This window comes from Macaca nemestrina, chromosome 12, assembly GCF_043159975.1.
Source record: "Macaca nemestrina isolate mMacNem1 chromosome 12, mMacNem.hap1, whole genome shotgun sequence".
Classification (NCBI taxonomy): Eukaryota; Metazoa; Chordata; class Mammalia; order Primates; family Cercopithecidae; genus Macaca; species Macaca nemestrina.
In genome coordinates this window covers 120,993,009-121,016,949 of record NC_092136.1, presented here as the reverse complement: position 1 = coordinate 121,016,949, position 23,941 = coordinate 120,993,009, and the positions used below count along the sequence as shown (strand labels likewise).

Sequence of the window (23,941 nt, the reverse complement as noted above, 5' to 3'; positions counted from 1 at the left end):
TGAAAGGATTTAGGCTCAAGAAACGTGAATTATGTTTTTCCTAGGGCATCAAAGACAAATGCTAGCAATTTTGATTATGCTAACCTTAACTGTCAAGGAAAAGAAAAAGCAATGTGCACAGCCCAGGAGGTGCCTTACCTTAGCATAGGCTTCACAACAGAATCCAAGGAGATCTTGATATCCAGCTCATAAGCACATGCAAATTCCACATTGATCGTGCGGTCCCTGGTGATGATGTTGCCAGTGTTGTTGGCACTTTCGATCCAGATTGTGTTTTTATACATGATATGAGTGCCATTGGACTGCAGAGCAAGGGGAAGTCAGAAATCATTACATCTGGGAGTGAGTATGTAGCTTGCATATCAAATCCATATCCCTGAAAGTGGAGAAATGGCTTCCTTCCATACATAACTTAGAGGTCAGTATAAAGTAGCATGGAGCTAGCCTTAGCATTTACTTGGGGCAAAAAAGTATTACAATAGATATCAGCAGCACCCTTCAGTCTGCTAACCTTGAATACCCGTGGAAGGTGATTTCATCCACTACTGAATTCTAACCACTACCAGACCCCACTTATCTGTGAGACCCCAAGCTAGGAATAGCATGAACTATTGCCATTGCTGAGTAACAGAAATCTTCTTTTTCAATGCTTAATTCAAAATCTCTTCTCCACCAAATCCATCACCAGACATCCCTACAAGGACCAACATGAACAAGTGCAAGTTTCACCTCCTTACTCCTTTCAACCTCTGGTAAAAGTATTAAGAAATAGAGCCATGAATAGAAGACGCACAGCAAGGCAGAAAAAGAAGAGAAACAAGATGCTTTGCTAACCTATACACTGCACAATCTGACATTAAAAGTTGGGACCTTACTATATTTCTGAAGTCAGCTGTTTTTTGTTTTGTTTTGTTTTGTTTTTAGTGACAGGGTCTCACTGTCACCCAGGCTGGAGTGCAGTGGTGCAATCATAGCTCACTGCAGCCTTGAACTCCTGGGCTTGAGATCCTCCCATGTCAGCCTTCCAAGCAGACACAACTACAGGCACTGTCACCACAGCCAGCTAATTTTTAGATTTTTTTTTTTTTTAAATAGAGACAGGGTCTTGTGATGTTGCCTGGGCTCATCTTGAATTTCTGGCCTCTTGCAGTCCTTCTGCTTTGGCCTCCCAAGGTGCTGGTGAGAGGTGACAATGTGCTGGCAGCCCTCATTCTTGGCACCTCCTCGGCCTCAGTGTCCACTCTGGCAGCACTTGAGGAGCCCTTCACCCCACCACTGCACTGTGGGAGCCCCTCTCCGGGCTGGCCCAGGCCAGAGCCGGCTCCCTCTGCTTGCAGGGAGGTGTGGAGGGAGAGGCGCAGGCAGGAACTGGGGCTGTGTCCAGCGCTCACAGGCCAGCGCCAGCCCAGGGTAGTGAGGGGCTTAGCACCCTGGCCAGCAGCTGCAGAGGCTGTGCCAGGTTTCCCAGCACTGCTGGCCCACATGCACCACTCTGGAATTCTCCCCAGGCCTCAGCCACCTCCCCGTGGGGCAAGGCTCAGGACCTGCAGCCTGCCATGTCTGAGCCCCACCCTCCATGGTGGGCTCCCATGGGGCCCAAACCTCCCCAATGGGCTCCACCCCCTGCTCCATAGTGCCTGGTCCCATTGACCACCCAAGGGCTGAGGAGTGCAGGTGCCCCTCAGGACTGGCAGGCAGCTCTGCCTACAGCACTAGGTGAAGCCAGCTGGGTTCCTGAGTCTAGCGGGGACTTGGAAAACCTTTATGTCTAGCTAAGGGATCGTAAATGCACCAATCAGCACTCTGTGTCTAGCTCAGGGTTTGTAAATACACTAATCAGTACTCTGTATCTAGGTAACCTAGTGGGGACTTGGAGAACTTTTCTGTCTGGCACTCTGTGTCTAGCTAGAGGATTGTAAATGTACCAATCAGTACTCCATGTCTAGCTCAGGGTTTGTAAATGCACTGGTCAGCACTCTGTATCTAGCTAACCTAGTGGGGACTTGGAGAACTTTTATGTCTAGCTAAGGGATCGTAAACAAACCAATCAGCACTCTGTCTAGCTCAAGGGTTGAAAATACACCAATTGATACTCTGTATCTAGCTAACCTAGTGGGGACTTGGAGAACTTTTCTGTCCAGCACTCCTGTGTCTAGCTCAGAGATTGTAAATGCACCAATCAGCACCCTGTCAAAATGGACCAATCAGCTCTCTGTAAAATGGACCAATCAGCAGGACGTGGGTGGGGCCAGATAAGGGAAGAAAAGCAGGGTGCTGGAGCCAGCCAGTGGCAACCCACTCGGGTCCCCTTCCACACTGTGGAAGCTTTATTTTTGCTCTTTACAATAAATCTTGCTGCTACTCACTCTTTGGGTCCATGCTGCCTTTAAGAGCTGTAACCCTCACTGCAAAGGTCTGCAGCTTCAGTCCTGAAGCCAGCGAGACCACGAACCCACCAGAAGGAAGAAGCTCCAAACACATCTGAATGTCTGAAGGAACAAACTCCAGACACACCATCTTTAAGAACTGTAACACTCACCGCAAGGGTCCGCGGCTTCATTCTTGAAGTTAGCGAGACCAAGAACCCACCAATTCCGGACACACTGGGATTACAGGCATGAGCCAAAGCACTCGGCCTGAAGCCACCTGTTAAATGAGGTTTGGGACTCCCTTACCCCCTGAAATAGCTAAGCCTAGATGTATTTGCCTCAAAGAACAATAGAAGCATAAAAGACACAATTCTATCCATATACAAGACAAAGAACCACAGTAGGCATCCCAAACCAAGGAAAAAACACATCACTCTTTCAACTCTGTCAACCACTTAGCATGAAATGACGACTGCTCTTGCTGTCTTTCATTTTACACATGCCTATTGCTGTTTTCCAAGGAGCATATTTCTAAGCAGATCATCCTGAAGTTAGCTTTTGGGACAATAAATGTGCAAACACTCGAAGCTGTCGCTGTCTCTGCCAGGTGCTCTTTCCTGCTGCTTTTCTCACCTGCACAATGTTTCCACAATTCCCTTTGGTGTTGTTGATCTGAAAGGAGATAAAATCTTCCCCCTCGATGCCGGTACACTGTCTGTCATTGATCCTCACGCCCTCCCTCTCAAAACCGAGCTGGAAGAGTTTGCACTTAGATATGGACACTTCCATCTGGGATGCTTTGCAGGTCACCTCTGCATCGATAATGTCATGTGAGTCTGTGGGAACAGTTATTACGAAAGGCAAATCAGTGGAGTCGGTCTTGCTGCAGGAGTGGGAGCAAAGCATCCCATTACCATTCTCCTTTAGAAGAGGCAAATGATCTCCACTCAAAGACTGCAGCATTTCTAATTAGGCTTTGATCAGACCAAGCGAGCATATGAATTCATTCAAAGCAGTAACTTGGGCATTAGCAGAGCCTTTTTAAAAAGATAAAAATGCTAATGAAGTGTCTTCTGTCTTTTCTTTACAAAAACATGTCTTCCCCCACCTTGCTGGTGGCAGCTACTTTTCTGTAAGCTACATACTGAACATACCAAATCTGGCACATTGTGGCCTGGCTGAAAAGCATGCCTCTCAGGGACAGCAGCACTGGCCAGGCCACATCCGAAGCCCCTGCTGATTCAGCTCGGCAGAACCCTAGCGATTCCCAGGTGAGCACTAGGAGCTTGTTTTTTGACATGGCAATGCACCAATTGACATTTTCTCTTGAGCATGTAAATACAGCTAATAAGCACTATAGAAACAGAGAAAAACATTTTTATCTGTTTAGGTGAAGCCCTTGTCCCCTCCTAAGGAGCCTTTGGTCAACCAGATTTTCATTCTCCAATGCTGTTAAATTTAGCAGCTGCCTCTGCGTTACTTGGTTCAGGAAGGGGAGCAGAGATGGAAGGCAAAGCAGCTCCGCTTCAGGCTGCCATCCAGGCAGGCTCGGCAGTGGACAAGGCCATTTCCACACCAAGGGAGCTACAGTTAGGAACAAGTCCTGGAGTCCTAGTTATTTATGGCTTGCTTCAGACATTTCAGTCGTACATATCTTCGGGACCAAAAAGCTTTGGGCCAAATAAATCTGGCTTTAAATAACATTCATCCTAATTATTTCATATTGACATCAAAATACCCTATTTCCTTGTGCATCTAAAAGATCAATTTGGACCTTTCTGATGTTGAACGTGACCTCAGATGGAAATGGCTGGTTCCATTCATGTACAAATTTGTGTGTTACAATGTATTGAGGAAAAGGATGTAGCTATACTTTGAAGCAGTCAGATTGCTTCCTCGTTCTGCTTAAATGCTCCTGAAAGCTTCACTGTTTGGGAAAGCTTCACAAAGTGGGATGCATCAAGGTCCCTCCCCAGAGCAGCATCTCCCACGGGGCCTTTCTGGGTGGGGAGGTGGCCCGTGTCACTCACTGTTTCCATAGGGGGGCGGCTCGATGCAGCCACACAGCTCCCTGCCATTGCCCAGCTCGCAGGTTCGGTTGGGACAGTCCGCCCCCACACAGGGATCTTCAACCACTCCTGCTAAAAAGAAAAACACACAGAAACATGCACAACTTGATTTTCACACCTACATGTGGTAACATTTGGTTCCACTCCAGACTTGCCTCTTTAATCACATTGGAAATGGTCAGATGGCAGCTGCAGGTTAACAGACACGGCAACCTTCCAGAAAATAATGTCAATAGCTAGCAAATAGGTGCCTGCTATGGGCCTGGATTAGCTTCTTTGACCCTCGCAAATACTCCTCAAGGCTAAATATTATAAGCTCTATTTCACAGCTGAAACTTGCCCAAGGTCAAAAGCGAAGGTAAGTGGTGAAGACTGAATGCACAGATGCTCTTAACCCCAGTAATCTTACCACGATTAAGGCACCCACTACACTATAGCACAACGATTTGCACTGATATTTATATAAAGAGTAGCATCCAAATCATTTATCTCTACATCCCAGCATTCAACCACCTCATGATTGGTGCACAATAAATATGTGTCAATAATGAACATATTAGGGCCAGTAAGATCCCAGAGAGGTCTCCCACACCAGCGCTTCTGACTCCTTTCTGATTCTTGGTTCACTTTCCCCCATGATCTGCTACTTGATTTTGTAAAAATAGACAAAGGAAAAACCTCCACACAGCTCACCAGCATTGACTTAGATTCATGGTGCTGTTTTGCCAAAAGGGTAAAACTGTAAGTAAAATAAAGATGTTATGTGGAGTATCATCATCATGTTTTTATGAACAATATTTCTGTAACAGATGAGATCACCTGCAAGATAGTCAACGCCTCAGTTTGAGAACCACTAATTAGCATTTTCTTTTAGAAGTTCATTTCTTTATTTAAAGAATCGCTCTGCCTATCAAGACAGAATATTCCTCCTGTTCATCACGGTATATGATGGACAGTGCTAAAGAAACAACTGTTCAATCCCAGCATGAGCCAAGTTGGCTTCAAGAGTTTTTTAAAAAAGAGTTTTTAAAGGATGCAAAATTTCATTTAGACAAGAGGAATAAATCCAAGCGATCTACTGTACATCAAAGTGGCTATAGTTAGTACCAATACACTGTACACTTGAAAATTACCAACAGACTAGAGTTTCATGTTCTCACCACAGACACACATACCCCCACACACAGGGAAAAAAAGAGTTTAAAAACAAAACAAAAATCCCAGGCTGCCCACAGCTCCATATACCTCTTCTGACTCAGCTGCCACGCCCCTCTGGTAGGTAACTAATTACATTAGGTAGGAGTGCATGGATGGCTCAGCATAAGCCCGTCTTAATTTCTGGAAGGACAACTGAAAGAATGCCATCAGCATAAGTTAAATATATTTATTTTCAAAAGGCTGCTTTTTATAAAGATCCTTTCACTGGCCCAGTATATCCAGTACCTAGCACAGTGCTAAGCACATGGCAGCCACCAAGCGAATGTTATGATTGACCGACTCTGCATGAGAATGACAAACAGAGTAACAGAAACATGGTGCAGAGGTTACAGTCCACAAGAAGGAAACGTTTATTTACAAATGTGGTGGTCCATCTGCCAACTGGCAGATAAAACATGCCCTTAGACAGATGGAAGCTTTGAGTATTTTTTGAATTATATATGTATTTTTTAAAATTCCTGACAATTTGAAAAGTTCAAAACAGTTAATTTTTAAAGTCATTGAAAGTATTCTTATGAACACAGCAGAGTAAAATATTAACAAATATTTTTGTTAGTTTCCAACAGAGACTAGTAATTTGCTTAACAGTTTCTGAAATCACTGAAATGTATTTTAATTAACTGCATTGTTTTTAGGCTCTGAATTAAAGTGTATTCCTACACTTGATCCAGTTTGGTCTGCAAATTTACCAACGTGTATTTATCGTCTTGGAGTCAGCCTGTTTTCACAGTGGTACCTATATACACACCGGGCTGGTGTTGTGGGTCAGAGCACAAAACACACATTCTGTTGGCCACACTAGTGGGAGTGACCATTTATGTGTATGGACACACATGTATGTCTATGGCACGTTTACATGTGTGTGTATACATCTATAATCGCTCCCCTATTTGATTAACACAGTAGGAAAATGAACAAATTGAATAATAGAATACACATCAAAATAATTTTCTTACTACAGAAAAAAACCCACAAGATTCTGTTTACCTTTTTTTTTACCAGCTGATCTAATATATGTGATCTCCACAGTCAATCCAACTGCAGCTTCCTTTCAGCCCAGGCGGACATAACCAGCTCAGTTCCACCTCTGCCTTCCGCCTGCTCTTGCCTTCACTTTCTGATAGAGGATGACCTCATGCTAAAGAAGCCAAGGTGGAGATGCGTTTGGGAACTAAAATCCATCGGGAATCCCACACTATGTCCCTCTACCTCATAAGCCACTAAACCAGGGCTCTTCCAACCCAGAGAGCCCCATCTTCCCACGTTTGTTTTCCAAATTCCATAGCTGGACAGGAACCATAGGTGGGTTAGGCTCCATGGGAGGGGCCCGTCACTGAATCTCGGCTGCAGCTCACAGCTCTCTACTATCCAATCCTGGAAGCAGATCTATGAGTAAATCTGGAGAGGACCAGTCATCCCTAGAAAAAGCAATGCTACCTGCAAAGCTGTTCTTTTCACTGAAAATGGAATCCACAGAAATAAAATAATTCTCTTACAGCAATTCTCCTTCTCAATCCATTCTGTGCTGAGGATCCCGAAGGAGCGGCAGGCCTCCCCGTAGGCAGCCAGGGAGCCGCACAGCTGGAACTTCTTGTGGTTGTAGCAGCCGTCCAGGTAGCAGGACTCGTAGAATGGGAGGGGATCAAGAAGCCCATAGCAGGGCTGGAAGAAGCCCTTCATGTCGGTGAGCTTCAGGCAGTAGCCATCACCCTGCATCTTCTGGATGTGCACATTGTCACACATGGCTGCATACTGTGAGAACTGCAGCTCGTTGCAGCTGGGGGCAAGAGGTCTGGTCAGACTGAGTGATGCAAAAACAGCCATCTGAGATCTTCAATGGAAGGTAAATAGCATCTGTACCTGTTTTGCTACCCCTGAAGCTAGTGCACTGTGCCAGTTCCAACACTAATTAGCTTTGTGACCTTTGGCAAGTCAGATACTACTGGTCTCTATTCTATCCATCTAAGAAAGTGAAACGGTAATTCCTGTCACTTATATCATTGAACTACAGTGAGGCTAAAATGGAATGATGGATTAGTGGCCAAAGTGCCATACGAAAGGCAGATATTGATATAGTAACCACGAACACTTTGGCATAATTGATTGATATGATTGATACAATTGATATAATAACCATTAACAGGTATGGATATAATAACTAATAACAATGATAATAGTAATGATACTTGGCAGAATTAAAGATTTGAAAGGAAGCCTTCTAAGCCAGTTCCACTTTAGCCATGAGGGACCAAAAGCAAAACATTACAAGAAAGTCGGTGTCCAGCTGATAACAGTTTATTTTAAAAGGAAGAGGAGGGGAGGGGAAGGGACCGGTGAGGAGGAGGAGCAGGAGGGGAAGGGGGAGTGGGGGAGGGGAGGGGAGGGGAGGGGAGGGGAGGGAAGGGAAGGGAAGGGAAGGGAAGGGAAGGGAAGGGAAAGGGGAAGGAAGGGAAAGCGGGAGGGAAGGAGGGAGGGAGGAGGGAGGGAGGCAGGCCGGCCAAATTCAAACAGAATCATAATTCCTTAAGAGGAGCTGAACCTTGCCTATCTTTGGAAACACTACAGTGGCTTAAAGTAGTGTTCTAAATATAATGTCCAAAGTTCTCTCTTTTCTATCTGTGGGTCAATGCATAGCATTCTAGAGTAAGCACCAAATTAGGAATCCTGGAATCTCATCCTGGCTTTGCCATATATGGGGCCTCCTCATATAAGCCATTCTCTGTCTTAGTCTCTGTTTTACCTAGGAAAGGAAGAGACTGAACAAGATATTGCCCAAGGATTTTCACAGCTCTGAGTCCCATAATTCACAGGACAGTCTAATATATGATACATTGTTCACTGTGCACTTGGGGCAGGGTCAAAGAGGCTTAAAGTGTGATTTCCAAGACTAGGGATTTAGCTGATATTTAGCATGTAAAGCAACATGATTGAGCCATTGTACAAGCAGAACTAACAAGAAAGAGAAGCATATCTACAGATCCAGAAGGGTATCCACATACTCAGCAGCCCTGAGGGGCCCTAAATTTAAAACCTTTGGAATAACTTCTTTTTTTTTTTTTTTTTTTTTTTTTTTTTTGAGACGGAGTCTCACTCTGTCGCCCAGGCTGGAGTGCAGTGGCCGGATCTCAGCTCACTGCAAGCTCCGCCTCCCAGGTTCACGCCATTCTCCTGCCTCAGCCTCCCGAGTAGCTGGGACTACAGGCGCCCACCACCACGCCCGGCTAGTTTTTTGTATTTTTTTTTAGTAGAGACGGGGTTTCACCGTGTTAGCCAGGATGGTCTTGATCTCCTGACCTCGTGATCCACCCGTCTCGGCCTCCCAAAGTGCTGGGATTACAGGCTTGAGCCACCGCGCCCGGCCTTGGAATAACTTCTTTAGCTCACTCTCTCTTTGCTGGCAGGGGTGGGCCTGATAATAACCTTGTAACTGCTGTTTTTAAAAAAGGCTTTCCTGATTCCCACCAACTTCTACCTACACAACCATAGTCAAGCCTTCTTGTAAGAGGCAAGGACACACAATTAGACCCAGCACTAAGGGAGTCAAAGATAGCCCTTCTTCTTCTGAGTCAACTCTTAATTCCACACCCAGCAGGGGTGCCTAGGTCCCGGGTGGGCAGCTGGTCAAGGCTTCAGAGTTCTCATCCTGGGCACACTCTTCTGTTTAGCCAAGGGCTGGATGACCTGAAAATTAGAGTTATATCATCTAAGCCCAACTCCTTCCTCTGCAGTTCACAAAATTACTGGGGTCTCTGATGTGCCTAGTTTTAGCATCAAAACTCCAAAGAGCTTTGGTTCATCTCTGTAGGAGAGCAGGGGCAGTGCTAAGGAAAGTGCATTCCTCATTCACACCACCCATGGACGTGAGAGAACCTGGGCCACCAAGTTTAGTGGCTTGAACTCCTACACCCTCACCTCTTCTGCATGCCATTGGTTTTCCAGCTCTGGGCCAGCACCACGCTGCTTACCACCGGCTTCCCTCGCAAGGTCACATAATCATCTGTTAGGTCCCCGTTGAAGTTGCCACAGAGACCACACACTTTGTTCTGCAGCCTCTCGCTGATGCTGATTTTAATGACGTTGAAACCATTGTAGTATATCTGGATGTCTGGGCTGGTGTCAATCACCAGAAACCCCTCACTGCTGTAGATTTTGGTTGCCAAACCAGTTATAAATGGAACATTCACTTGTGTGCCATTCACCTATAGGAGGAGGAAAACAGAAAATAATTACGCTTAGAGCAGGGGTTGCCAAACTTGTTCAGGAAAGGGCCAGGGAAAATATTTTGGGCATCGCAGGCTCTGTGATCTCTGTCTCAACGACTCCACTCTGTCCCTGCGGCATGACAGCAACCACAGACAATACACAACTAAATGAGTGTGGATGTGTTCCAGCAAAGCTTTATTTACACAAACAGGCAGCAAGCAGATTTGCCAGCCCCTGCCCTAGAGTTTAAAGGCATTCACTCATCTTACTGTGTAGTTGCCCCAAAGGAAGCAACTATGGAACAGAAGTAGGGGAGAGGAGGTGAGAGATAAGGAAATCTTAGAAAAGTATAACCCACAATGAATGGCTGCATTTGTGTCTAAAACTTTCCCCAGCATAAGCCAATTACTGAAAATGAAATCCCAATCCTGTGCCAACGAGAGTCTAACACAGTTAAGATGGATCTGGGCATCATTGCCATGTTTATCGTTTTCTTGCTTATAATGTTCAAACTGGAGGTCCCCCCAGAGGACCTATAGGCACATTATTTTCTGCATTTGTCATTTTCCTGCTTTCTAACATTTTCTTTCCTTAGCCCTTGGGGCAGAATATAACATGCTTTTCCTGTACTTACAAAATAAAAATTTTCTCCCCAGGCTATTAGTAGCTTTTGTACCTTAAAATAAAAAAATAAAAAACAGACACCTTTTTAAAAAATGAGTCTCTACTGTTTTGACTAGCTTGGGTATTTTGTTCAGCCACAATGTCAGTTTTTCTCTCTCGGGTGGTCATCTTCATTTTCTAGCCCCTGGATTCTGGACCAACGCTGTCGTGTTGATGTGGGCCAATTTGTAAAAGGAATGAGAATGTCAAAAACAGTGGCACTTTTCACTGAAGTTAAAACCGGTATTAAATTTCAGATTCTTCATTTTAAGCTCACAAAATACTGCTGGTCTTTTGCCTGATGCTTGATACTATGCTATTTGATGACTCTTCAATTAAAGATACACTCAAGGCCTGATTATCTGAGCAGGTGGAAAACAGATACACGCAATAACACTCAATTCCAAAAAGTGGTAATGTGGCTGTCTCTGGGTCCCTCCCTCCCTGTGCTCACAGTGCTGGGGCCTGGCTCCATCCTTCCTGGCGACCGGCGGCAGCAGCCTGCTCTGCCTGAGAGGCTGGGTCACCGTCAACAGTGCATCTGAGCAGGTGATCTTCTTAAAAGGGGTGGGAGGAATTCAAGTAGAGAGCCATATTTGTTGTGGGGGTGAGTGGGGGGTTGGGTGGGGGATTTACATTTATTTACACACAGGTGTAAGATAAACAAGAAACCAGGAAATGGGCCTAAGGAGGAGCCAACCTAAGAGAAGTCCACCGAGTGCAGCCTCCCATTTCCTGCCCCTCAGCGGGTCATCATGTGGCCCTTGGACAAAGGAGGTGCGCGTCAGGTTTTCACTCAGATTGGTGTTTTGTAGGCAAATGCTTGCTTTCTCTTAGCTTATAGAAAGGATGGCAAAGATGAAGGGTGGGTCTGACTACAAGAGGGCAGAGCCAAAAATAATCTTAAGGGCTGTTAAAAACAAATGAGACGCATTTTGGAAAGTAATCAGAGTAAAAACTGATTTACCTAACAATTTATCACCTGAAGCTCTGTTAGCACCCATGCCATTGCCTGGCTCTGAGACCCCGCAAGTCTCCTGCCTTTGGAATCATCAGCCAAGAACCAAATGGTGTCCATTCTTATGCTTAAAGCATCTTCATACTTCGATTCTTTAAAACCTGGTCACTGTGTGTGGAACACCATGAAGCAACAATCTATCCCACAACTTGGCTATCTGGGAGAACCCTACACAATCCCCCAGCCAACCCCTTGTTTCCGGGCCCCTTCTTAAGAATGGACACCAGACTGGTCACCTTGACCGTGTTCCGGTCGCTGATGAGAATCTGCTCTTCGTTAATGTAGAAGTAGACGGGCGAAATGATGGTGAGGTTGGGGGCCGACCACTTGTCGAAGTTGATGATAAGCTGGAAGGAGATGTCGGGCAGTTTCTGGCAGATGGTGGACAGCACGAAGGCGCAGTTGGCCGGGAAGCGGAGGAAGGCGCCGTCGAAGGTGCGGAAGACGCCTCCGCCGGCCGCCAGGCAGTAGGAGGTCTTGGTGCTGAAGCAGCCGCGCACCCCGTTGCGCAGCGCGCACTCCTCGTGGGACTTGCACTGGCGCGGGTCGCACTGGATCAGGTTGCGACGGAAACAGCGGCAGCGGCGCGTGCAGTCGCTGTTCCAGAACAGCTGCTTGGGCTGGAAGAGAGGCGCCGTTTGCATTAAATTCAGACTGTGGTCAGGGCTGGAGACCCCAAAGTCCAGTCCCCCTGGTCTTTTATCAGGCTGGGCTAGCCTATCTTTAATAGGGCTGGAATTTGTAGGAGGCAGCAGTGGGGAAACGGTCTCAACTCAAAGGCTCCATCAGTTGCATGCAACTCAGACGCCAAACAATATGCAGTTTTGACATTTACTTATTTACTTATGTATTTATTCTTAAAGACAGGGTCTCACTCTGTTGCCCAGGCTGGAGTGCACTGGCGCAATCGCAGATCACTGTAAGCAACCTGGAATGCCTGGACTCAAGCTATTCTCCTATCTCAGCCTCCCTAGTAGCTGGAACTATAGGCACACACCACCACACCCAGCTAATTTTTGTATTTTTTGTAGAGACGGAGTCTCACTATGTTCTTGAACTGCTGGGCTCCAGCGATCCTCCTGCCTCAGCCTCTCAAACTGCTTGGATTACCGGTGTGAGCCACCACCCTGGCCATAACTTGATTGATTTTAATAAAGAACTCTGAAATCTTTGTGGCTGGATTGTAGAACTAATCACAGTCAACCTGAATGTGCAGCTGTTAGAGGAACTAGGTAAAGAGGAAGAATATTTGGTAGAAAATATTCATCAAGGAATCACACTTCTGACAAGTACAGACTCTGCTTCAAAGATGAAATTAAAATTTACTTAAGAATGATAAATTGGCCCTTCAAGTTTTAAACAGTCGTAAGAAAGCAATGACCAGCACTTCTGATTAACCATTTCACATTTCACAATCCTCACCCTTCCTTGTGTCTCGTCTGCTTCCAACTTACTTCTGTTGGAAGTACCTTCATTCCCATGTGTCCTGAATGTGAGAGATCCGGAGAACACCTGGGGTCCATGAAAGGAACGTTTTGGGATCAGACCACCTGAGTTTCAATCTAGTCCTGTATCCCCCACTGTGCCATCTTGAGTAACATTACTCACCTCCCCAGTGTCACTTTGCTCATTTCTAAATTGGAGATATTAATAGTATCCTGTGGTTGAGTGCAGTGGCTCACGCCTGTAATCCCAGCACTTTGGGAGGTCGAGGTGGAAGGACTGCTTGAGCCCAGGAGTTTGAGACAAACCTGAGCAACACAACGAAACCTCATCTCTACTTAAAATAATAATAATAATAATAGGCCAGGTGCAGTGGCTCATGCCTGTAATCCCAGCACTTTAGGAGGCTGAGGTGGGTGGATCACCTAAGGTCAGGAGTTCGAGACCAGCCTGGCCAACATGGTGAAACCCCATCTCTACTAAAAATGCAAAAATTAGCCAGGCATGGTGGCACATGTCTACAGTCCCAGCTGCTCGGGAGGCTGAGGCAGGAGAATCGCTTGAACCTGGGAGGCGGGGGTTGCAGTGAGCCGAGATCACGCCATGGCACTCCAGCCTGGGCGACAGAGCGAAACTCTGTCTCAAAATAATAGTAATAATAATAATGATAATAATAACCAGCATGGTAGTGCATGTCTGTAGTCCCAGCTACTCCAGAGGCTGAGGTGGGAGGATCGCTTAAGCCTGGGAGGTAGAGGCTGCAGTGAGTTGTGATCCTGCTACTGCACTCCAGCCTGGGCAACAGAGAGAGACCCTGTCTCAGAAGTAATAACAATAAAATGAAATTAAAAATAATGTCTTACAGGGCAGTTGTAAGGAATAAATTAAATAAGATGTATAAAACACACTTCCTGGCATAGGGTAGGCACTCAATAAATAGAAGCTGCTATTACAGGAGTAGAACAGCTCATCGTCTTTCAGATGGTGAAGAAATTATGCAACATTATATAAAATACCTACAACATAGCGTATCCTCAACTGGAGGCAGCTATTCTTTTCTTTTCTTTTCTTTCCCAGGAGTCCCACAACTAGAATGTTATTTTCTACTTTTCCCAAAACAGGCGGCAATCTGCAGGCACGACTCTGCTTGGTAGGGTTTGCATTCTTGATGTTGCACTTGCTCTAGACTAAGAATTCCAGGAAACTGTTGGAAATTGGTCATGATTGTCCAAGTGGGAGGTGGTACCAACAAATAGACTGTGTCAGAGAGATGTGGGCACTCAATGCATTATCGACTTACCAAAATAGTGTGATCCAGAAAAGATCTTTCAACAGCACAAAAAGGCCTATGTTTCTGTCTGGTCAGTTTTCTGCTTTAACTAGAGACATCAAAACCCTGGATATCAACTACAGATATGACTCAGATTCAAGGGTAAATAGATAGAGGAGAAGATCTTCCAGAACAACTTTCCGATTGCAGTGCACTTCAAGATGCTATTGCTGATTCTTTCATCCTCAAAGTGAAGTCATTGCTGGAACTAAGTCTACTCTCCTTCCAGACTTACATAACATATTCTGGGTGCCAACAGCCTCACAAATTGACTTCATTTCTCTTATCAGATTTATAGAATAACTGAGTGGATGGTTTGGCCTCTCCCTGATAAGAAGTCAGACATTACAGTGGTGAAAAGAGAAAAATAACTTGATGTATGTGGATATGATAAAGGGTAAATAATTCATCCACGAGAGAATCTGATCCTGAAACGAGCATTACAGTAAAGTGGCTGGCCCAACGCTGCTTTCTTCACCTTAATCACACATGACAATGACAGCTGGGTGATCACTCTACATGCTAATAGCCAGGCATAGTCTCTATTCATTTCCAAAGAAATTTATTCTATGAACAAGCCCCCAAGCGCTTTGGAATGGTGGCAAGTAGATGTGGATTCTTTGTTCTCTGAGTTTCCTGCTTCCCGGATGTAAGCTGTTGTCAAAATCCACTGAGGTTCTGATGAAAAACTGTTCATAATGTTTACACTGTAGTACTAATAGCAGCCAAGAGCTGACCATGCTTTTCCTGAGAGTCCCAAGGGCTTTTATTTGCATCCTTTCAGAAACACGCCTGGATTTTTCGTTTACAAAATGTTTCTCAAGAGAATAACAAAACAACAATAACAATAGCAGCTCCCAATTATTGAAGGACTCGATGCCAGGCAGTAGGCTAGGAACCCAGCATAGATTATTTATCCAACAGCCCTACTGGGTTGGTATCATTAGTCACATTTCATTCACAGGGAAACAGACGCTCAGAGAAATGACAGCGTTTGCTCAGTGTCACACCTCCAGCGGTGGTACTGCTAGGATCGAACCCAGGTTTCATTGAATTATGCCACACTGACACTCAGAATGCCTGCCAAGGGTGCATGGCACAGTTGATAGATGGATAGGTTTTGGTAAGTCTCCGGGCTGGGGAACACAGTTTATGGAGTACTTTTTGAGTTTTGAGCCTGATTGTATCTTCTCCTCAACTGTGAGAAAACAGAATTCATTAATTTTTTCCACATGTTCTACCTTTTCCTTTCAAATAATATTTCTAAGAGCTCATTTCAACACCCCCTCTCCCAAAAAGCCTCCTTTGATTAGTTCCACTATTTTACCTTACTTCCTCCCTATCTTTCTAATATAGCATTTAAATAAATTTTCCACTGAAAGTGAAATTGAGGGTCACTTCCACATTTCTTTTATTTATCCCCAAAGTTAGGGCAACTTGAATGAGTCAATGCATCTTTACAAAAAGGAGTTACTATTTATTTTTCGCCTAGTTGATTTCCAATTCAGACATTTCAGTTAGATTTATTTTAAATGCTACTATTCTTTTTCACTTAAAATTGATTAGTTCTGTAGGGTATTATTTTTCACTTGCTGATAGGTTATTTTGTAACTGTTCTCCTGTTCTTTAACGTACATTGTTTCTCTCTTCTGAATAGATTTTTAAGATCCTCAAGGCAGGGGACATGCTTTCTCATCCCCCACAATACCACCAACACAGTGCTTTGCAAACAGTAGATACTCAATTATTCGTAGTTGTTAACCATCTAACTTGCCAACATACGGTTTTGATGTCATTTAAACAGGGAATGGGCTTGAGGTCGAACCATGAACTAAATGCCTTGTCTATTCAAGAGCTTTTCTAGCTTAGTATTATGGAATTCTAGCTTAGTATTATGGAAAGATTACAAAGTCCAAAAAGTGAAATGATTTCGTGAACTAATATGTTTTATTGATAAACATCTGCGAAGGGCATCTTCATAAACTCTATGTTTAAACTCCTGTAGGGGGCGCCGCAGAGGGTGGGATGTGGGGGCACCACATTAGCAGTCCAGACCAAACTCTGGGGATGATCCACAGTGACAAATGGCACACGTGGAGATGGCAGCCACAGCTACCCTCACGGAGCCTCAACAGCCAGAGAGGGAAGGCCGCCCCACGCAGCCTCCAGCTCCATATTTTCCAGTGACAAATGTCCTTAGCTAAGACAGCTACAAATGTCAGATTCACAGCCACCATATTTCCAAACTATAGCTGTATCTGAAGCTTTCAAACTGAGATTTACAGGACAGAAAACAGAGAAAGGCACGACAGAGACACACAAATGTGAATGAGTTGGGGAGGCAGAGCACCGGAGACCTTGCCAATGTGGAGGAGGGAGGAGGGAGACACTCTGGTGCTTTTCTGACACTCAGTGCCCAAGAGCATCATCTGAAGAGTGTGCTTAGCCTCTCTACCCCCCATCCCACTCCCCTGCCATGAACATGATGCTCTTCATAATGAAGTGGGAAAATTGGTCAATCTGACCAACCTCTTAGAGTTGGAGAGGAATCTGATCATTGGCAAGGAGGACGCCAGGCTGGCCTCCCATACCTCGTAATATTTGCCATCGGAGTAGCAGCCGCAGCTGTGGGGCAGGATGCAGCTCTTGCCGTTGAGGACGTAGCCAGCGTCGCACTGACAGCCCTCCACGCAGTAGTGGCTGCAGTCACTCTTCAGGCGGATGGCAGCACAGCGGGGCTGGCAGACACTCACGCAGCTCTCGTAATGGCTGTTTGGAGGGCAGGTGACAGCTGGAACAGGACAGACAAGTCAAGACTCACACGATCACAAGGCACCGAGGAGGGTTTTCTCACGGCCACTGCTCACCTACTCAGGGGGATGAAGGGCACAGGGAGAGGCAGGAGGTAGGAGGTCTGCCGCCTTTCTTCATTACTGCCCTCTTCACTCACAGAAAGCCTGGGTCTGATTAGTTGCCTTTTAAATAAAGGGCCAATGTACAGATGGAGGTGGCTGGAGCTTCTCACATCATGGTCGTCCTCTCCTCAGCCTGGCCATTGAGATCCTCTATTGCCTGCCACCTAAACCGACCCCACATCTGAATCTCCAGTTAGACATGTCACCTGATAACCTCTCAGGGCACCCACACTCCTCCTGCCTCTAGGTCTTCGTTCACACTGATCTTTCTTATTCATGCCCTCCTTCATCCTCTGAGCCTATCCAAATTCCTGGTTCTTCAAGTCCCAGTGGGAGTCCCAGCTTATCCATATAGCTCTCCCTCTTAGACCAATGTCAGCTCCTCTACACCCCAGAGCTTCTACAGAACCTTTTTCTAAGCCAGCAGTTTACCATCCATAGATGCCTGAGCCCCATGATCTCTGAGAAGGCAAATGTACACTCTGTGTGTGTGTGTTTGTGTGCATGAGTACACGTGCTGGCGTGGACGTGTGTGTGTGTTTGTGTGCACGAGTACACGTGCTGGCGTGCACGTGTGTGTGCATGTGCACATGTCTGTGCAAACTGACTCACATCAATTATGTTCTACCATTTTTCAAATGCATCTGGATGCTTCTATAGAAGGCAAGTAGGGTCCTGGTGAAGGGTGTGGGCTCTGGAACCAGCTGTAAGAGACCCAGAGCATCACCCGGGCTCTCTGAGCTTCAGCTTTCTTCTCTATACATACAGATACCAATAGCATTCGCTTCATGCCTGGTTGCAAAGGATTAAGTGAGTCTGTGTGCTCAGGACGGTGGCTGGCACATAAGTGTTCCATAAGTATTAGTCAATCATTAAAGATAGGTTTGCTTAAAAAGTTTTGTAGAAGCTATTATCTCAATCAATGTATACTAAAAGCACAACTACCATTGTGTGGGAATGTCTACCCTATACTGTATACAGTATCTATATGGGGGGTTATTTCATTTATTAAATTATCTAGTGGTAACATCTACTTTTAGAGTACACAGTTCTATGAATTTTAACACATGTTTTGATTCATATAACCACTCTCACAATATACCATATGTTTTTAAAAAACATTTGTAGTTTAATACATAATACTTGCATAGCATAGAAAATCCAAACCATACAAGTAAAAGCATAATGAAATGGCAACCTCTGATACCAAACTATAGTCCATTTTTCCAGAAGTGTTCTATGCATATACAAGCACCCATTTGTGTGCGTATATATGCACACAAGCATATGTGTATGCCCTGCCCATTATTTTTTGCATAAATGGGAGCATAATATATACACATTTCTGCTCATTGCTTTCTTTATGACAATATTCATTTCATTTATCCTCAAATTATTGCTTTTGCGCTGCTGCATGCTGAGTGTATTTTATATGTTTATGCTGATGCTGCAGTGAACATCCCTGTACGTATATCTTTGCCCTCATGAGTAAGGGCATCTGCAGAATAAATTACTGAAAGTGGAATTACTGGGTCAAATGGTATGAATGCCACTAAGTTGCCTCTAAAGAGGCTGTGCCAATTTATCTTCCTCCCTGCACTGTTGGAGGAGGTTTGTTTTCCCACATTCTCCTTGATTGTCTATCACCAAATTGTCTGATCCTTGGAAACAAGCTTAAAATACTATATGTGCTGTCTCCTTATGCTATATGTGTATTATTATTATTATTATATATCCTTATTTAGTTTGCATTTCTTTGTGAGGTTGATCCTCTTGCTTTCATTTGTTTATAATCCATTCGTATGTCTTTTTTTGTTAACTGCCTTTTCATATCCTTTTCACATTTCATGTTGTTGAAATTTTTATTATTAAATTATAAAAGTTCTTTAAAAATTAAAATAGGCCAGGTCAGGTGCAGTGGCTCACGCCTGTAATCCCAGCACTTTGGCAGTCCAAGGCAGTGGATCACGAGATCAAGAGATTGAGACCAGCCTGGCCAACATGGTGAAACCCTGTCTCTACTAAAATTACAAAAATTAGCCAGGCATGGTGGCGCTTGCCTTTAGTCCCAGCTACTTGGGAGGCTGAGGCAGGAGAATTGCTTGAACCCAGGAGTTGGAGGTTGCAGTGAGCTGAGATCGTGCCACTGCACTCCAGCCTGGTGACAGTGAGACTCCATCTCAAAAAAAAAAAAAAAGAATTAAAATAGGCCTTTGTGGTATGTCCTATGTGTTACAAAATATTAATCATTTGTCTTTTGACTTTGCATTCATTTTTAAATAATTTTCTAACTTTTTTTGAAGTTGTTTATCTCTCTGCCATGGAAAGATGTAAAATTTTTAATGTAATGAAATTTATCAAATTTCCCTTTTAACTTTGGATAATTTGTTCTGAAACGTTCTCTCCACTGCAAGATTATCAAGAACACTCCTTTGTTTTCTTCTAGTATTTTTGTGATTTAATTTTTTTATGTGTAATCTTTGTTCTGCCTGGATTTTATTTTGGAGTAAGAAATGAAGGAAGGATTTAGCTTTTCCCAGCTAGTTTGCCCTTTGACCTTTTACTATTTACTGAATAACAAATATGTTTTCCCAGTACTTTGAAATGCCAACTTTACCATATGCTAATTTCTCTTTAGTGTTTGGGCTTGTTTCTGAACTTTCTCTTCTTTCCCTTGGTTGGTCTTTCTGTTCATGTGCCAGTATTCACTTGTTTTATTTTTATTATTTATTTGTTTAACTTGTTCATATGCCCGTGTTAACAGTGACTGAAGGTCTGCAATACACTGTAATATTTGGGAAGAGGTATTACTAATTTAGAGATGTTTGTTATTTCAAGTATTTCAAATGGGTCTATTTCTCCAACTGGATGATAAACACCACGTTTCGCACTCTGATTCTTCCATGCCACCCCAAACAGTGTGAGAACATGGCAGATGGTTAAGAAACACTTGATTCTTGGAAAACAAACTTTCAGATTTCTAGTACTGATCCACTGCTTCTCTCTCCCCACCAAATGATATACTGCGAGCTGTGGAGTGATGACCTGGGCTCTGCACCTGGATTTGTACCATGGTCAAGAATGTGTCCCTTGCCATACCCAGCATCTGTGCCTTGGTAGACAGGATGAATGGTGCCCCTAAAAAGCAATTCAGCTCAACAGAATAAACAGGGGCTTTGGAATCAGGCCAACCTGGATTTGAGGCCTCGCTCTGCCATTAAGCAGTGTCACTATGGACAGGTTACTTGCTCTCTCTAAAACTCTGTTTTCTCATCTATAAAACTGGGATCATAATATCTCCCTCATCAAGTAGTTATCAAAATAAAATAAGATATAATTCATAAAGCGCCTCATATAGTGCCGGGTACTTCAATAATAACTTCTGCAATTCATGGTAGTAATAGTTGTAATCGTAGAAGGAATTTTTTTTAACAATTATTCAACAGGAATTTATTAGATGTTTGGAGAAAATGTAAGACAAATCTTAATTATCAGACTTTGTACTCAGCACTCTGAAGTAGCAGCAGCTGCCTCCAATAAAAGGGAAAATGACGATGACAACCAACTTTGGCCACAAGTTAGGCACTGGGTGACCAGGCTCAGAGAGGCAGCATTGCACAGAAGGGAGAGCACTGTCTCAGGAGCCACTTTCCAACTTACCCAGGCCACCTTCCTCGGGAAAGTGACTTCATTTCTCTGAGCTTCAGTTTCTTCCTATAGAAAATGGGATCATGAGTAGTGCCTACTTGACAGGGTCGCAATGAGAAGTAAATGCATGAGTCCCCAGATCCCACTTAGAACCTGGCACATAGTGAGAGCTAAGGAACTGTCATTTATTCCTTTTTTATTTCCTTCTCTTTCTCCTCTCACCATTGAATGCCCTAATTACAGTCCCCCATTAAGGGACTGAAAGAATGATAGACTCAGCTCAATGAATTTTAAGGAGGGGCTAGTAATTAAGACAATTTACCTTCCCTTCTCCCTGTAAGCCTATTTGCTCAACTTAGGTTACAAGATTTTCCAATGAGTTTACAAATAAGGTAATTGAGTAATAAATTATCCCATTGATAGGAACGGTCAGATCATTGAAAAACACCAGCATTCTACCTTGTTACCAAAAAAGCACAAGTTTGATGGGCAGTTCTAGGTTAACCCCTTTGCTCCTAAAGCACCATTTCTCATATCAAGCATTGGATGAGATGCTTGGATTAATTTTTGGTAGAACGAGAGTTGGAGAGAGATGGGGCCTGTCCTCACATGATGTGGAGTCATATCAGCTACAGTTAAAACAATCCTATTCTTAGGTCAAATGGCTGAATTAGGACTCAGTCTCCCAAAGCTTTTCTCTGCTTCTGAGATTCAAAATGGAAAAGGAAGTTGCCTCTAGCCACACCCTCTCCCCCAACCTGACCTCCATACCAGCTTTAAAACATATATTTTTTCTCCTATTTTAGTTTTTCTTTTTGCCATTCATTACCACCATCTCCTCAGGTGCTCTAACTTTTGGATCTTTACCCCTATCTTGAAACGTCAAGGTAGGGAAGGTCTAAGTCTCCTTGTGATGGGAACGATTCTAAGTTACCTGCTGGCCCTGGCGTATCAGCCTGGGACGTGCTGGTGGGAAGCTGGTAGAGGGCAAGGGATAGGACCCGAGACTGAGGATGAGGCAGGGCAGACTCGGCTCTGGGTGCCATGGGTAGAGCTCCCATTACTAGCAAGCCAGGGTAGAGAGGAGGCAACCAATGTTTGGACAGAAATTTGGGAGGGGAGAGGAAAGGGTTGCTGGTAGAAGGGAGAGAAAGACAAGAAAAATCACCTTCTTATCCTTTATCCCTAGCCAAGCTTTGTTGTGGGGGCCTTTCTTTCTTGGGGGTAAGGTTGTGAGGCCTTGCTGACTCAATTTCTTTTCCTTCTCATGAGTGACAAAAATTAAGACCCATCAATTGAGGTGAGAGTTCCTGGCTTTAGCCCCTGTGTGCACTTCCCTATTTGTTGCAGTTGGAAGCATTGGTTTTTGGCATGCCTGTCCCCACCCCAGCCACCCTGAGAGCGGTACACCCAGCATGGCATGGCTGCAGGTGAAGAGGGAAGTCTCTGTAACATGTCTCGAGGGGAAACAGGCGAGCTTTCCCTTCCGAAACAGCTTCCCCATTCTGCACCATGTTTAGGCCTCTGGGTCCAAAGCTTGGTTTTCTGATTTAGAGGAAGACAAGCTCTCTGGTCTTACTGGAATGACCCCAATGAATCCAGAGTAGCTCTGGGGATTTACCCAGACCCAAGCTTTCTTATAGGTGTATTTATTTTATTGAAGTCATCAGAGGCCAGTTCGTCTGGACTGTCATCCCTACTGGCACCATTCCCTACCCTGCCTGGCCTCACCCACTCAGGGACTGAGCCTGGATGAAATGGGGTTGGCATCTGTTCCCTGCCTTCATCTTCCTCCCACCCTTCCCTTACAATCGACATGAATCCAGTTGTGTGGAATGTAAACTGACTGTGTGAGTGTTAAAGCACAATGCTGTTTCTGGTTTTTCATCTGAATTTCCTTTTCCAGGATGAAGATGGGAGTTGATTCTCTGGGGACCCTGCTGTATCACTTATTTAGAGCTCTATGCATTCTGGATCAATTTGTAGTTTTAAAAGAGCTACAGACCTTCTAAAGGGAATATGCTTTTTAAAGAAATATGCTATTATTGAGATTGAGACAGGAAAATAGATCAAAGCAGGTTAGCTAAAGACCAACAGTGTTTTTTTTCCCCCAAGTTTTTCCTATTCTTATGTGCTAAATGCAGGTAAATTATCCCAGTACATAGTCCAGCAGTATAGTATATGGGTTGGGAGCCTGGGCTTTGGGTTAGAAGCTCAAGTCCTGACTTTGCCACTCAGATTATATGACCTTAGGCAGTTACTTCATTCCTCTGAGTTTCAGTTGCTCCTTGACTAATTGGGTCATTGAGAAGAATAAATGAGGTATATTGATAAAATGTTTAGCATGGGGTCTTGGCTCAGAGCAAGCCATTAATATAACAATACCGCTTAGAATGCACAGAGTGCGCCTGGCTTTCAATTACCTAATTGGATCCCCTGGACGTTTCTGAGGCATAAACAGTAAAGGCAGCATTACCACTGCTTTATGGAAGGGGAAACTGAGAACCAGGGAGGAAAAGTGAATTGCCCCAAGGTCACACAGATCCTTAAAGACAGAGTAAAGGCTAGAATCCAGGGGCTCTAGTTCCTTCTCTAATGTACTCTTAATATTCTGCTCTGTTTCATAAACACAAAGACTGAAACATGACACATATGAATCAAATAGAATAACATGCTTAGACAAAGCATGTGGATTACTGACACAAGGATGGGCCCATGAGGTGCTGCTAAAACTTATCCTTCTTTCATTAATCTCTTGTTAGCATTCTATTGCGAACTTTGTGCGTCCAAATGCCACGTGCAATACTCTGTGATTTATATGCATGACCTTATTTCATCCTCAGGGTAACCCATGAAATAAGTGATATTAACTCCATTTTACCAATAAGGACATGGAGGCTCCAGGAGGTTACATGTCATGCTTCATTCAGATAACAAACTCAGTTCCAAAGTGCATATCCTTAAACTGCTACTCAATATGTTCTGACTTCTAGGGAGATGGAAGACTAGCCTTCCCAGAGCAATCAAGAAAGAAGAGAAGCTACAAGGAGCGACAATGAGAAGGA

General features: G+C 44.3%; 1 protein-coding gene across 5 annotated transcripts in view; it reads right to left on the bottom strand.

Moving 5' to 3' along the window:
• LOC105476345 (tubulin-specific chaperone cofactor E-like protein) overlaps positions 1-23,941 on the bottom strand; it is a 167,740-nt gene that overhangs the window by 15,931 nt on the left and 127,868 nt on the right. For all 5 annotated transcript variants that reach the window (XM_071075728.1, XM_011732175.2, XM_011732179.3 and 2 more), the window contains 7 exons: positions 16,905-17,104; positions 11,777-12,160; positions 9,569-9,855; positions 7,153-7,433; positions 4,400-4,510; positions 3,003-3,205; positions 139-302 (listed from right to left, as the gene is read on the bottom strand). In XM_071075728.1, the coding sequence (XP_070931829.1) occupies positions 139-302; positions 3,003-3,205; positions 4,400-4,510; positions 7,153-7,433; positions 9,569-9,855; positions 11,777-12,160; positions 16,905-17,104 (1,630 nt within the window). The remainder of the gene's footprint in view (positions 1-138; positions 303-3,002; positions 3,206-4,399; positions 4,511-7,152; positions 7,434-9,568; positions 9,856-11,776; positions 12,161-16,904; positions 17,105-23,941) is intronic.